At 42.2% G+C, this 13,867-nt stretch overlaps 1 protein-coding gene across 4 annotated transcripts in view; it reads left to right on the top strand.

Moving 5' to 3' along the window:
* The window catches only part of ESD (esterase D), a 678,542-nt gene that overhangs the window by 393,082 nt on the left and 271,593 nt on the right, over positions 1-13,867 (top strand). For all 4 annotated transcript variants that reach the window (XM_044071586.1, XM_044071587.1, XM_044071588.1 and 1 more), the window contains one exon: positions 6,324-6,448. In XM_044071586.1, coding sequence (XP_043927521.1) covers positions 6,324-6,448 — 125 coding nt within the window. The remainder of the gene's footprint in view (positions 1-6,323; positions 6,449-13,867) is intronic.

Below are 13,867 nucleotides of genomic sequence, written 5' to 3'. Positions count from 1 at the left end.
TTGCTCCGTCTCAACATTCCATCCAGCACATAGGTCAATTTAGACTTCTCTAGCTTCAGCATATTCACAATGTCTCTGTAACCACTACACAGTGAGGCATGGCTGATGACTCTTCCCCAAACAAGAAAAGAGGTATGTGCATATATCTGAGCGAGAAATATGTTTTGTAAGACTGTGGGACACTCACAGCTACTTCAGGTGAGCTGCATTTTTTTAAACTGCATTTAATGGATTTTTTAAACAAGCTGTGGATACTCGCATACAAAACGTTCATTTAAGTCATCCATTCATCTGCACACCAATACAAACCCATCTCCCGCTATCAGGGATAGTTTACCTTATTTTAATCAATAGCTTATTAAAAGGAAGTTATTAGGTGAAATGGCAGTGGAGTTTTTAACTAGATTGTTTAATGAAATCGTGGAAAGTGAGAGGATGCCTGAGGAATGGAGAAAAGGTGTTTTGGTACTGATTTTTAAGAATGAGTGATGTGCAGAGCTGTAGTAACTGCAGAGGGATTAAATTGATCAGTCACAGCATGAAGTTATGGGAAAGAGTAGTGGAAGCGAGGTTAAGAAGGGAGATGATGATTAGTGATCAGCAGTATGGTTTCATGCAAGGAAAGAGCACTACAGATGCGATGTTTGCTTTGAGAGTATTGATGAAGTACAGAGAATGTCAGAAGGAGTTGCATTGTGTCTTTGTGAATTTAGAGAAAGCATATGACAGGGTGCCTAGAGAGGAGTTCTGGTATTGTATGAGGAAGTCGGGAGTGTCAGAGAAATATGTAAGAGTGGTACAGGATATGTACGAGGGTAGTGTGACAGCAGTGAGGTCTGCGGTGGGAGTGACGGATACGTTTAAGGTGGAGGTGGGATTACATCAAGGTTTAGCTCTGAGCCCTTTCTTATTTGTAATGGTGATGGACAGGTTGACAGACGAGATCAGACAGGAGTCCCCGTGGACTATGATGTTTGCAGATGACATTGTGATCTGTAGTGAGAGTAGGGAACAGGTGGAAGAGACCCTGGCGAGGTGGAGATATGCTCTAGAGAGAACAGGAATGAAGGTCAGCAGGACTAAGAATATATGTGTGTGAATGAGAGGGAGGATAGAGGAATGGTGAGGATGCAGGGAGTAGGGGTGGCGAAGGTGGATGAGTTTAAATACTTGGGATCAACAGTTCAGAGTAATGGTGAGTGTGGAAGAGAGGTGAGGAAGAGAGTACAGACAGGATGGAGTGGGTGGAGAAGAGTGTCAGGAGTGATTTGTGACAGACGAGTACCAGTAAGAGTGAAAGGGAAGGGTCTACAAGAGGGTAGTGAAACCAGCTATGTTATATGGGTTGGAGACAGTGGCATTGACAAAAAGGCAGGAGTCAGAGCTTGACGTGGCAGAGTTGAAGATGTTAAGATTTGCACTGGGTGTGACGAGGATGGACAGGATTAGGAATAAGTATATTAGAGGGTCAGCCCAGGTTGGAAGGTTTGGAGGCAAAGCCAGAGAGGCAAGATTACGTTGGTTTGGACATGTGCTGAGGAGGAATGCAGAGTAAATTAGGAAAAAGATGCTAAGGATGAAGCTGCCAGGTAACAGGAAAAGAGGAAGGCCTAACATAAGGTTTATGGATGTGGTGAGAGAGGACATGCAGATGGTTGGTGTGACAGAGCAAGATGCAGAGGACAGGAAGAAATGGAAACAGTTGATCTGCTGTGGCGACCCCTGATGGGAGCAGCCGAAAGAAGAAGTAAAAAAAAAAAAATAGATAAATAAATGAATAAGAAATAAGAGAATGATATAAAGTAGATAGACACATGTAAAATGTTATGTATTTCTATAGTATCTTTTATCACTATATATGAAACTTGTACCTAAACTCTAATATGGTGATGTGATGAAATCTGCTCATTAGTTTTAACACATTCCTATTAAATTAGGAGAGCTTAATATTATGTGATAGCTATCTGCTAGACTGTTCAAATAAGATGCAAAGTGCTATTGTTAAAGTGACTTAATTTATAACACTTAGATTTTATCAACTTACACTTAATGTGAATTAACATTAATCTGTAAATATAATATGGTGAATTACTGTTTAAGTTACTGTTTGATTAAGAAAAATAAAAAGGTTTTACCTTAGAATTGTGATGTTCTCAGAAGATATTAAAACACTGAGAGACCATAACACACTCGCACACAAAGAATACCCAAATAAAGAAAAAAAAGTTACTTTTTCAGAACGTTTTACTATATTTTTTAGTAATCCATACATTTTTAGTTGCTTATCTTTTTAAACTTGTTGAGGACAAATCCATTTCTTCTGATTTATCCAGAAGTGTGTTTTTTCCTGCGCAAAGTCCATAGCTTCATCCAATGTGTTAAAGATTTTTTGACAGATATTTTTTTTACCTTCAGAAAGAAAGAAAACCCGAAAGAAAAACCTTGATTTTTGTAAGAGCAGAGAAGATGAGCCGAGCCTTCATGTATGATTTCTTTAAGTTTCTAATTAGTGCAAGGCAGGTTTTTCTCTTGGAGATCACTGAAGAAGTATAATCCTTGTCAAATCTGATGCCTTGCCATTTATTTGTATTAGCGGATATGACCAGGCTACAGTTAGACATTGCCCGTTCGATTCTCAGAGCGTCTTCTGTGTGGCGACATGTGTGAATGGGCGTTCCTTTGTTGAAGGTTGTGCGTTAGGCCCGGCAAGCCAGCACGTTAAAATCTACTGCCAATCATTAGCGGACCAAAGTTCTGCTGTGGTGACCCCTAACCGGGAAAAGCCGAAAGAAACAAACAAACAAGTGGCTATGACCAGGCTGTTTTTTAATAGCAAGTCTTTATCCTGGGTAGAGAGAAATTTAACAATTATAGATCTTGGTGCAGATGGATTGTTTGTTGAAGAGGTATTTGAGAGAGGCCTATGAGCTTTCTCTATTCCGAAGTAAAGTGATTATGGTAAGTTTAAAGTTTTTGGTAACCAGGCATTCAGGAATTGTACCATACTGTCGCCTTCTTTTTCTGGCACTTCATATATTCTAATATTATTCCTCCTGGACCTGCTTTCCAAATCTTCTACATTCTCTAAAAGAAAAATATTTTGTTTCAGGAGAAATTTTACTTGATTCTCATTTTCAGTCAGCCTTCCATCTATGTCATTTACTCTATAGAAGAGATTTGATCTGAATGCTTCTTAATACCTTCATTAAGCCAATCAAGTTTTTTCTTAGTTTAATATTAGCCATTTTACTCTCCAACTTATCCATTTTCACTGGAAGATCTTGAATGCTTGTAATAATTGATTGTAGTTCCTTCTTCACTGTATTTTCCTGAGGAGAAGCTTTAGAGCGACTCATAACTGGATTTGATCGAAAGACTTCTGACAGAAAAAAAAACTATGTAGACTCTCAAAAAGTTGGTATTTCTTCTTGATTTCAACAGAGTTGTTTGTTGATCAATAAAAATGTTTACGTATATAGTTTTAGTGCTAAAATTGAATATTCCAGTCAGAATAACTGAAAAAAAAAACAGAGCAAAATTTTTGTGCTGCTAACAACTTGCCATCTTGGCCATGCCCCCTGGGTGCTGCACTTCTGAGTGTATCACCCTTCTATTGAGATGTTAAACTGAGGTCACATCTGCCTGATTTAATGGCAAGTTCTTGTGGATAAAAAAGATCCCAAGACACTTATCAAAAAAATTACAGGAAGTTCCCTGGTATCTTGGCCAAAATTCCCCTAGTCTATATGAATACAGCCTTGGGTTCCTTCCAAAAAGAGGCCACTGGCCTAGTGAGGCTAATCCAGTCAGCAAAGCATAAATTAATAAAAATATAGGTGTGTGTGTCTGTATATCTAGATATATATATATATATCTATATCTAGATATATCTATATATATATATATATATATATATATATATATATACACACACACACACACACACACACACACACACACACACAGTGTGTGTGTATAGATATATATTCTCAGAGCCTTAATTTGCTTATTGTTTGACCTTAAGCAAGCCACTTAACCAGACAGTGCTTTGTGGCAATTGGGAATTTGAGCTAGGCTCGTTAATGGTCTCCAGGATTGTCTGTTAGCTACCTGTACACTTATAGGTTCTCTACTACCACTTCACTTATCGTCTCAACTTCTTGTTTTCCAAAACATGGCGATCCCTTGGTGTGACCTGTCTCAAGACAGTCTGCCATCTGGCAGAGTCTACACATGGGGGGGTGGCCAGTTTTCCCATGTGCAGGTTGTAAAGGGGGTAAACTGTTATGTGTCAAGAATGAAACCAGACTGGGCAAGGAACGGTCATACTATAGCTCGCAGGATGTTTCATTCCTTAAGCCATGCCATCCCCTAGTGACCCACTGGAAGAGGAGAGCAGGCCAGTGCCTTGTCATTTCTTTCTACCCAGCCAGCTCCAACAAGTGCCAAAACCAATGGTCAAACATAAATTTCTTGGCTTTAGCTTGCTCCTTGGCATAGAGTGAAAATGTAACTATCATCTTAGCATCACTCAGCTCTTTGTCTAACAAACTCCTTTACGTGCCTGTCTGCCTATCCCTCCCAAATGCCATTACTTGGAGAATCTCTCCTAGTGATTTGAGTCCTCTGTCATCTTTTGACCAGTCCCAAGTCAAGTAATGGGCATGATAATTCAAAATTCCTTGTATGCATTGGCAAACTAAGGAATAAACTTCTGTTCAGCATTGGGTCTGTTCTTAACCTCTCCTTTAGAGAGTCCTTGAAAGCCGCCTTCGAGGACAGCTGGATCTGCAGCTGTAAGATAACACAGTTCCTGTACTTTCTTACACTGTCAAATGTCACAAGAAATTACGCTTTGCCATAAAATGTATCCCCATTTGTTCTATCTTCTATGTACTCGTACGAACATTATAATCTACCTCTTCATAAATCTTTGTGATTACATCTATCATTTTCTGTGGATCTCATCACTGCAGCTATGTGCTGATAATAGAGGTCTTTGCTGTATGGAATTGTATAGTAGACAAGTCTGCATTAAAGTGAGTTATGTACTGTGTTGGGAGACTTTGCTTTCATTTTTTTGTATACTGAATAAGCCTACTTTGTTATGGCATATATTTGCATGTCAAGAAATCTATGCTTTATTTTGGCCAGCTACTGTGTAATTTAGTTTGCCAATTGTGTCGCCTTGCAGTATTGAAAGTTTGTTTTAAAAACTTTCATGTGGGACTTCACTGAAAGATTTCCTGACTGGATGTTTCCAGGCACAGGTGTTATAAATAAAACAGACCTCTATGGTCTTCCACTGTTCTTTCTATACACAGAAATGCAAACACTGAAGAGTTAGAGGTGCTTTCTTACTTTAACCTGCTGTTTTTCCCCACATCCTGTTTTGATAGCACCGTAAAAATAACAATTCTCCTCATGTAAGAGAACCCCCCATCCCAACCTCACCAGCCGGACTTTGCAGGAATACCTGTTTGACAGTTTTACTACTACTTCTTTTGGCTTTTCCCGGTTAAGGGTCGCCACAGCCAATCCCCTGTCCGCTCATGATTGGCAGTGGAGTTTTACGGTGTCGAGTTGCCAGCCCAGCACCCAACCTTCCACGGAAAGTGCACACACATACGCACTCATGCCTAGGGCCAATTTAGAGAATCCAATCCACCTACAGCATGTCAACAGACAGTAATGATACATACAAATACTTTAGTTTCAATGTAGCGTTAAACAGTAAAGTTAACTTTACACACTAGATTTTTCACAATGATTCATAAAACATACCTGTACTTAAGAGTATTAAGAACAATTCTGCCTTTTTATAATGGTAATAATCATTAACTGCAGTATGTCATACATACAAACAAATAAGGGGCCAGATTCATTAACGCCTACCTTAAGTGTACACAATCTGTATTCAAGAACATCCCTACCACATTTTGTGTGTTTTCCAGTTACTCAGAAAGATTACACCAAGTGTATATGTATTCTACATGTTGTGGTAACCTTTGTGAACATCCCTTGATACTTAAGGCTGCAAGTAGGAACAGTAAAATTAGGAGCACATGTAACATAAAAAATGCCATGGTCTGCTTTCCCCTTTTATACCTGATGCCCTATTGTTCATGGTGTAAAGGCAAGACTAGCCCTTTGTAGGGGAGTGTACAGTATTCTGGTAGTCGGGCCACCAAATGAATGGCATTCATCTGAAGCCAGTTCCCAAGCACTGAGAGTGATACTGTAGTAATAATCCTCATTTTTGAATATCTGCTCTTCTGTACTTTTTGCTTGCTGTGTAAAGAAGTTTTTTTCCCTCCACATAGGTGGCTGCAATATTGAAGGAGAAGATGATAGCTGGGACTTTGGTACCGGTGCTGGGTTTTATGTAGATGCCACTGAGGAGAACTGGAGAATAAACTATCGAATGTATTCTTATGTCACTGAAGAGGTACGACTAATAGCAGATGTGTAGTAATGCTAGTTAATAAGTAATGTAAATTGCACTTTTGTACTGTGTAATGATGAAAGCAGGTTTTTTTGGCTGTTTTTCAGATGGTTGTAGTAATCAGTATTAAATTGTGTTCATCTTCAGTATTACCTTAGGGAATGGACTTCCACCTAAGATTTAACTGCTTTCTGCTGCATTTGTCCATGTAATCCTTGTGTAGTTGTAGATGAATTGTTTATTGTGGGGGAAATTTAAAACAAAAAGATGCTGTTGCAGCATTACTACTGAAGTGCTCTGGTTGACTTTTAAGCCTCTGGCTCTGCAAGACCCATTAAGAGGGTAATCTGGATCGCTTGAGCTGATCAGTCAGTCAACTTGCATAAGAATTGCAGTGCAAGTAGAAGTTAATTGACTCTGATTTAGGTCTGTACATGATAGCTCGTCTCCAACTCATTGCCTTAATTCACCTAAGCTTTACTACAGAACAGGTTTCAGCTTATTCATGTTTCTTGTGGGGTTTTGGGGTAAGAGTAAAGCCTAGCACTGTAAACTCTAACTGGCACCTACGGGGACTGGTAAATGCCGGATAACTGTAGATGTTCTTCGTGTTTCACTGTTGCAGTCATCACATTTGGGTTATCTGCCTGCAATTAGCCCTCAGCCGGCCTGAATACCAGTGTCTTCAGATTTCTGCGTCAGATGCTGTCGCTTCTTTCTTGATGTCAGGTCATCAGGGGGTATAAAACATGCAGCCGATGCCATTACATCTGTCTTTCTTGCCGTGCGGTGCCCGAAGCAGAAGTAGTTCGCAAGTGCCGGTCGGCCGACTTCTGAAATTTTCATTTTCGAGTTTCAGACCCAGAGTCTTCAAAAAAACTAAGTACCTCATTGGGGATAATTTTTTTTGCTCTACCCGATGTCAGTAAAACTTTACAATTGTCTTACCTATGGAAAGCAAATACCTCGTAGAGATGTTTGTTCTTACTGCATCCCTTGTTTAGGCCCAGACCACGACACCCCTCGTTGATTTTGTGCCTTGTTCAACATCCAAACTATTCATCGTTGGGCTATTTTTGCAGCTAATTACTTTTGTACTCATTCTGTGTACACCAAAATGGCTTTGTCAAGCCATCCGACTACCGATATTCCGAAAAAACGTAAAGATAAAAACAGAGACAGACCGCATAGGTCCAAAACTGCCGGCGACACTTCCATTAAGCTAGTCGCCAGTCCACCGGTACTCATTGAGGCGCTTTCGCAGCCCCTGATACCCGCTACTTCTGATTCGCATGCCTCTACTGAGACCCATTTGGAGTCTGGTATGCTGCAAGATGCTTCTTCTACTATGGAACCTGTGGATGTCTCTACCTTGGATGGGTCCGGAGCCGCTGTGCAGGCACCAGCTTCTGAGGGTGTATTCAGGCCTACAGACATTCACATTAAACATGCACCATTGTTTTTAACCAGGCCAAAAACTCGCACCACACCTAGAAAACTGATGACCAAACCGCAGGCTCAGGCCCATATGCCTAAAAAACAAATGCTTAGAATAACCATAAAATAAAAAACACAGCCACCAAGGACAAAACCGGTAGTCTTGATCGGTGTAAAATAAATTTAATACAACACTAAAACGTGAGTCATTGATTCACGTTTTAGTGTTGTATTAAATTTATTTTACACCGATCAAGACTACCGGTTTTGTCCTATTTTATGGTTATTACAGTATTTTCCATTTGGAATCCACGTTATTTTAAATGCTTAGAATAGCTGAAGACCTTAATTAGGGGAAGCCAGCCTCTTCCCCCTCTAAGAGACCTAGAACTGATTTTCTTTCTGATTTTAATGATCAGGAATCTGATATTTCTGCTCCTTCTGATTACCAGGTTTTGCCCTTATGTATTTATGAGGATTCTGATGCAGAGGATTCCATTCCCTCTGCTTCCCCTCCAGGGGATTTTTCTTTCAGTGAAACCTTGAACACTCTTAGGGAGCATTTCCACTGGGAATGCCAGGAGTACTCCTGAGTCCAAAAAGAGACTTGGGGAATTCTTACTCCTTCCTCAACACAGGCCTTTAGCTATCCCTCCTGTTCTGGACATTGTAGATGATGCTTTCTTGGAATCTAGCCTTACCCCAGACACTTTACCTCCAGCTCCCAGAAAACCTGACGGGTACTACAGAGTACCTGACTCTCACAAGTTCCTCTTCAAGAACCCTTCTGCGGATCCAGAGACCATTTCCCAAGGACAAAAAGGCATTAAGGCTACTGCTGCCAAAATCCCACCCCTTCTGATACAGATTCTAGAGCCTTAAACAGATGGGGTAAGAAGGTATACACTTCTGCTAATTTGGCCATTAGGGCTTTAAATTGCCAGTTTCATATGTTAAATTATCAGCAGCATGTTATAGGGCTACTTAAACAGAAAATGATGTTGATTCCTGACTGTACTGAACATAAAGAATTACAGGATTTAATGCATTCTGCAGAACAAGTTGGTAAACATACTTTGCAATGTGGTTTGGATGCTTTAGAAGCATCTTGCAGGGCTGCTGTCACTGGGTCTGTAATTAGAAGGCATGCTTGGCTTAAGGAACAAAACTTGCCAGATCATGTAAAAGCTAAATTACTGGATGCCCACTTAAACCAAGACTGCCTTTTTGGCAACAAAGCAGAAGTCCTCAAAAGGATGGAGGAAAAAGCTAAATATATGAAAAGATTTTCTACAAGTGCAGCCTCCCAGATTCAGTAGGCATTGGCCTTCAAAGAACTGGTCCTTTCCAGTCCCTTCTTGGCCTTCTCAGTCCAAACCCAGGAACAGCAGACCACCTAGGCTACAGTCTCAGGCTACACACAGACCTAAACAGTGGGGGGCTCCTACTTCCAAAGCAGGGAGTAGTAAGCTACTCCTCTATGGAAAAATGGCACAATGACTTTAAACTTAACCCTTCCAAGCCCTGCTTAACTACCTGCTTCCTTAGGAGGAAAGCTCGCCCTGCATGCAAAAAACTGGGAACTCCAGGACAAAATGGGTTTTGAACATAGTTTCCCAAGGGTACAGATTTCAATTCCACACACTACCAACCCCAAATGGTTGGCCAGACCTACCCCCAAATCAGTGGGCGGAGGCCCAACAGCAGGTTCTCTCTTTTCTCAATATCAGCCTGTTCAACCTGTCCCAGCAGAACAAAGGGGACAAGGTTTTTATTCAAGACTTTTTCTGGTACCCAGAAAAGACAACTGGCATCCTATCCTGGACCTCTCTATTCTCAACACCTTTATGGTAGTTCCAAAATTCAAAATGCTAACTCTGCAACGCTTCTTCCCATGCTAGCCAAGGATGCCTGGCTGGCAATCCTAGACTTAAAGGAAGCTTACCTCCACGTCCCAGTAAGGGAATCTTGCAGGAAATACCTATGCTTCAGGGCAGGCTCCATGCACTATCAGTTCTCTGCACTTCCCTTTGGCTTATCTGCTGTGCCAGGGTATTCACAAAGTGTCTAGCTCCAGCCATTGCATTTTGTAGGCAGAGAAATATTCAAATTTACCCCTACTTGGGCAATTGTCTTATTCAGGCAGAAAGCCAAGACTTGCTATTACAACACCTTGCAACTTCCAACCTCTCTGGGGTACACCATCAATGAAAAGAAATCTCATATAGTACCCTGCCAACAGATTGTATTCCTGGGAGCAAGCTTGAACACAACTTCCCAGATGGCATTCCTCACTCCGGAGAAACCAGTTTATTTGACAACCTACTTCAAACTATTGGCCACAAAACCCCAGCTATCTGCAAGGAAAATACTGAAAGCCCTGGGGTTCATGGCCTCTTGCATTTTACTAATTCCATATTCAAGACTGCATATGAAGAAACTCCAATGGTATGTAAAAAGCCTCTGGTGTCAACATTCTCAGGACCTGGAAACAATGATTTCCATCATTCCTTGTATCAAGACAGAGTTCCTTTAGTGGGCAGAGGCCTGCTACCACAACAAGGGACTCCCTTTCACTCCACCCCCTGCCACCCAAACCCTAACAACAGACGCATCAGACTATGCATGGGGGGCTCACATGGCAGGGCAGTGCATTCAGGGCAGATGGAACCCGAGACATATGCACCTGCATATCAATCAAAAAGAATTGTTAGCTGTACAGAATGCTCTGACAGCCTTCAAAGACCGGCTTCTTCCAGGACAACTATTGGTAAAGACAGACAACACCGCAGTTATGTTGTACATAAGCAGGGGGGAACCCACTCGTACCCTCTCTGCAGACTAGCCATGGCTCTGTGGAACATGGCCTTGAGCTACCAAGTACACCTGCAAGCTCAGTTCCTGCCAGGCAAACTTAAATTCACTGGCAGACCTAAGCAGAAATCTCATGGACCTTCACGAATGGAAACTAGAACCCAAAATATTCAACCTCTTGAGGAACAAATGGGGGACTCCAGAGGCAGTCCTGTTTGCCTCCCCTAAAAACTACCAGTTGCACAAATTCTGCACACCCTGTCTTTCCTGGGAAAGCCTCTCAGTTTATGCCTTTCCCCCTCTGCCTCTCCTCTCGAAGGTCCTACTAAAGATCAAGCAGGACAAGCCGAGGACAATACTGATTGCACCAGACTGGCCATGCCAGCCCTGGTACTCCCTCTTGCGCAGTATGACACTGCTACAGCCATGACACCTGCCTCAGACCCCTTCCCTGCTGTCCCAGCAGGCGGGCCAGATTCTGCACCCTCACCTTCAAACCCTGAACCTTGCAGCCTGGCTAATTCCTTGAGCTCTCCCCTAGCATTCCTCAGTAAGCAGGTACTGGATGTCATTCTGGAGGCAAGGAGGCCTAATACTAGAAAATCCTGTGCTGAAAAGTGGAAAGATACTGTTCCTGGAGCCTAGCTCAGGGGATGGGCACAGCAGTGCCCAGCTTACCTCATATTCTTGTTGTTGTGTCTTTCGGCTTTTCCCAGTTAGGGGTCGCCACAGCGGAACTCCGGTCCGCTAATGATTAGTAGTTGATTTTTACGTGCCAAGTTACCAGCCCTGATGCACAACCTTCAACAAAGGTACGCCCATTCACGCATGTCTCCATGCAGAAGACGCTCAAGCTGAGAATCGAACCAGACCGCATCTTACTGTGAGGCGACAACGCTACCGCAGCACCACCACCGCAGTAGCTTACCTCATATTCTACACTACTTAATAGAAATGCTCCACAAGGGCCTATCCTTCTCATGAATTAAAATTCATGCCTCTGCCATTTCAGCACATTATAATACTGACCCATCCCTCTTCTCTCACCCCTTGCTAAAGCAATTCCTTAGAGGGGCCAAAAATTTAAGACCCCCCAGGAGAGCTCCCACTCCAGCCTGGGACCTTAACTTTGTATTGGAAAAACTCACCCCCCCCCCCCCAGCAGAGTTGAAATTCCTTTCTTGGAAAACAGCCTTCCTTCTAGCCATTACTTCAGCTAGAAGAATGTCTGAATTACAGGCCCTCATAGCAGTGGAACACCCTTCCTTATCTTTCATGCGGACAGGGTTTCCCTCAGGACTAATCCTTCCTTTATGCCCAAGGTGGTGTCTTCTGTGGCCCTAAATCAGTCTATTCATTTGCCTACTTTTTTCCCTAATCCACAAAACAAAGGGGAACGAATACTGCACTCTCTGGACATGCACAGACTACTTGGATCCTATTTGGACAGGGCTAAGCCTGTCAGAAAATCTGAACAGCTGCTAGTTAGCTTTGCTGCAGGGGCAGAGGGGAAGGCTGTTTCAAAGCAAACCATTTCCAAATGGGATAGCCCATTGCATCCATTTCTGCTACAAGCACCATAGAAAACCTACCCTACAGGGGATAAGATCACATTCCACCAGGGCTGCATCTACCTCTGTGGCATTTCTGAGAGTGGTCCCTACCAGGGACATCCTAGAAGCTGCTACCTGGAGCTCTGTATATACCATCACCAAGCATTACCACTTGCCACTTGCCTATATTTTCTAAATCCAGAGCTGGATTTGCCACTGCATTCTTGTAGGGATTAATAGCTGTCCCTAATGCTCTTTAACTTCCTCTTCCCTTCCTTAGCTTTGGGAATCAACCCAAATGTGATGACTGCAACAGTGAAACACGGAAGAACATAGTACAGTTGTGTACACTTACCATAAATGTAAATGTTTAAGTGTATTCACTGTTGCAGTCCTGGTTACCCTCCCTCCAGCCCCCTGACTTCTCTTGCCTCTACCTTTCCTTCTTGTTTGGCATATATTATATCATGTGCTTTTGCTTTTTGCTGGGGGTGTACCATACCATATAATTGCTTCCTATTGTGGGGGCACCTGACATCTGGGGCAGGAAAAACTGATGTAATGGCGTCGGCTGCATGTTTTATACCCCTGACAACCTGACGTCAAGGAAGAAGCGACAGTATACGACGCAGAAATCGGAAGACTCTGGTATTCAGGCCGGCTGTGGGCTACCTGCAGGCAGATATCCCAAATGTGATGACTGCAACAGTGAATACACTCCAACATCTACATTTATGGTAAGTGTACACAACTGTACTTTTCTGGTTGCTTGAGAGTTACTATTAAAAATAGGCCTGACTAATACTGTACTCTATACCATTTGTTTGGTTTGATTTGTAGGTTGGGGAGAAAGGGAATGTATTCCTATCTTCCTTTTTAAAACTCTAAAAACACAAGGTATGTTTCTGTATGGAGGGGGGGGGGGGGGACAAAGTGCAACACATGGAAATTGTACTGTATTTTTTTTTTTTCCTCCTCCTTTCTGGTTGCTTAAGTTCCAGTTAACTGAGAGTTTACTATAGTTCCCAGACAGGGCGAGAGCCCTGTGGCCCATTTGTCTTTGGTTGGAGCAGTATCCCTGTCAGCCCCTTTGTCTCTGCCTAGCAGCAAGTGCCTAGTATGAGTGAACAGACCTGTCCCCCAGTCATGATGACCCCCTCCCATGCCTGATGCCTTCCCAGCCGCACAGTGCTGTTTGCTCTAGGGAGTTTCATTGTATGTTTTGCACCCACATGCATACATGCCTCCCTGGCTCTTTTGTAGAATATAGACACACCAACTCAGTAGATGAAACTGGCTGTCCCTCATATTTCTGAAGGGGCCACTATTGAAGCGAGGTCTTGACTATTGTAACAGAGGTAAAGACCTGAAAGTGGATCTTTAGAAAAAGATAGGAGCAAATTAATTGAAAAAAAACTGAGGGAACAAGATATGCAGAATAATAATTTGGAGGAGGAGTGAGATTTAAGGTTTAAGGAAAGGCAGGAGTATATCAATTTATCTAATACTGGATTGATGATAATTACACACAACTATATATGTGTGTGTAATGTGTTTGCAACTGGGAATATGTGAATATGGTTTGTTTTCTTTTATATAAATGTACATTTGCCTATGT

Source organism: Protopterus annectens, chromosome 5.part0, assembly GCF_019279795.1.
Source record: "Protopterus annectens isolate FY-2018-M chromosome 5.part0, PAN1.0, whole genome shotgun sequence".
NCBI lineage: Eukaryota > Metazoa > Chordata > Ceratodontiformes > Protopteridae > Protopterus > Protopterus annectens.
This window is presented reverse-complemented; position numbering and strand designations above follow the sequence as displayed.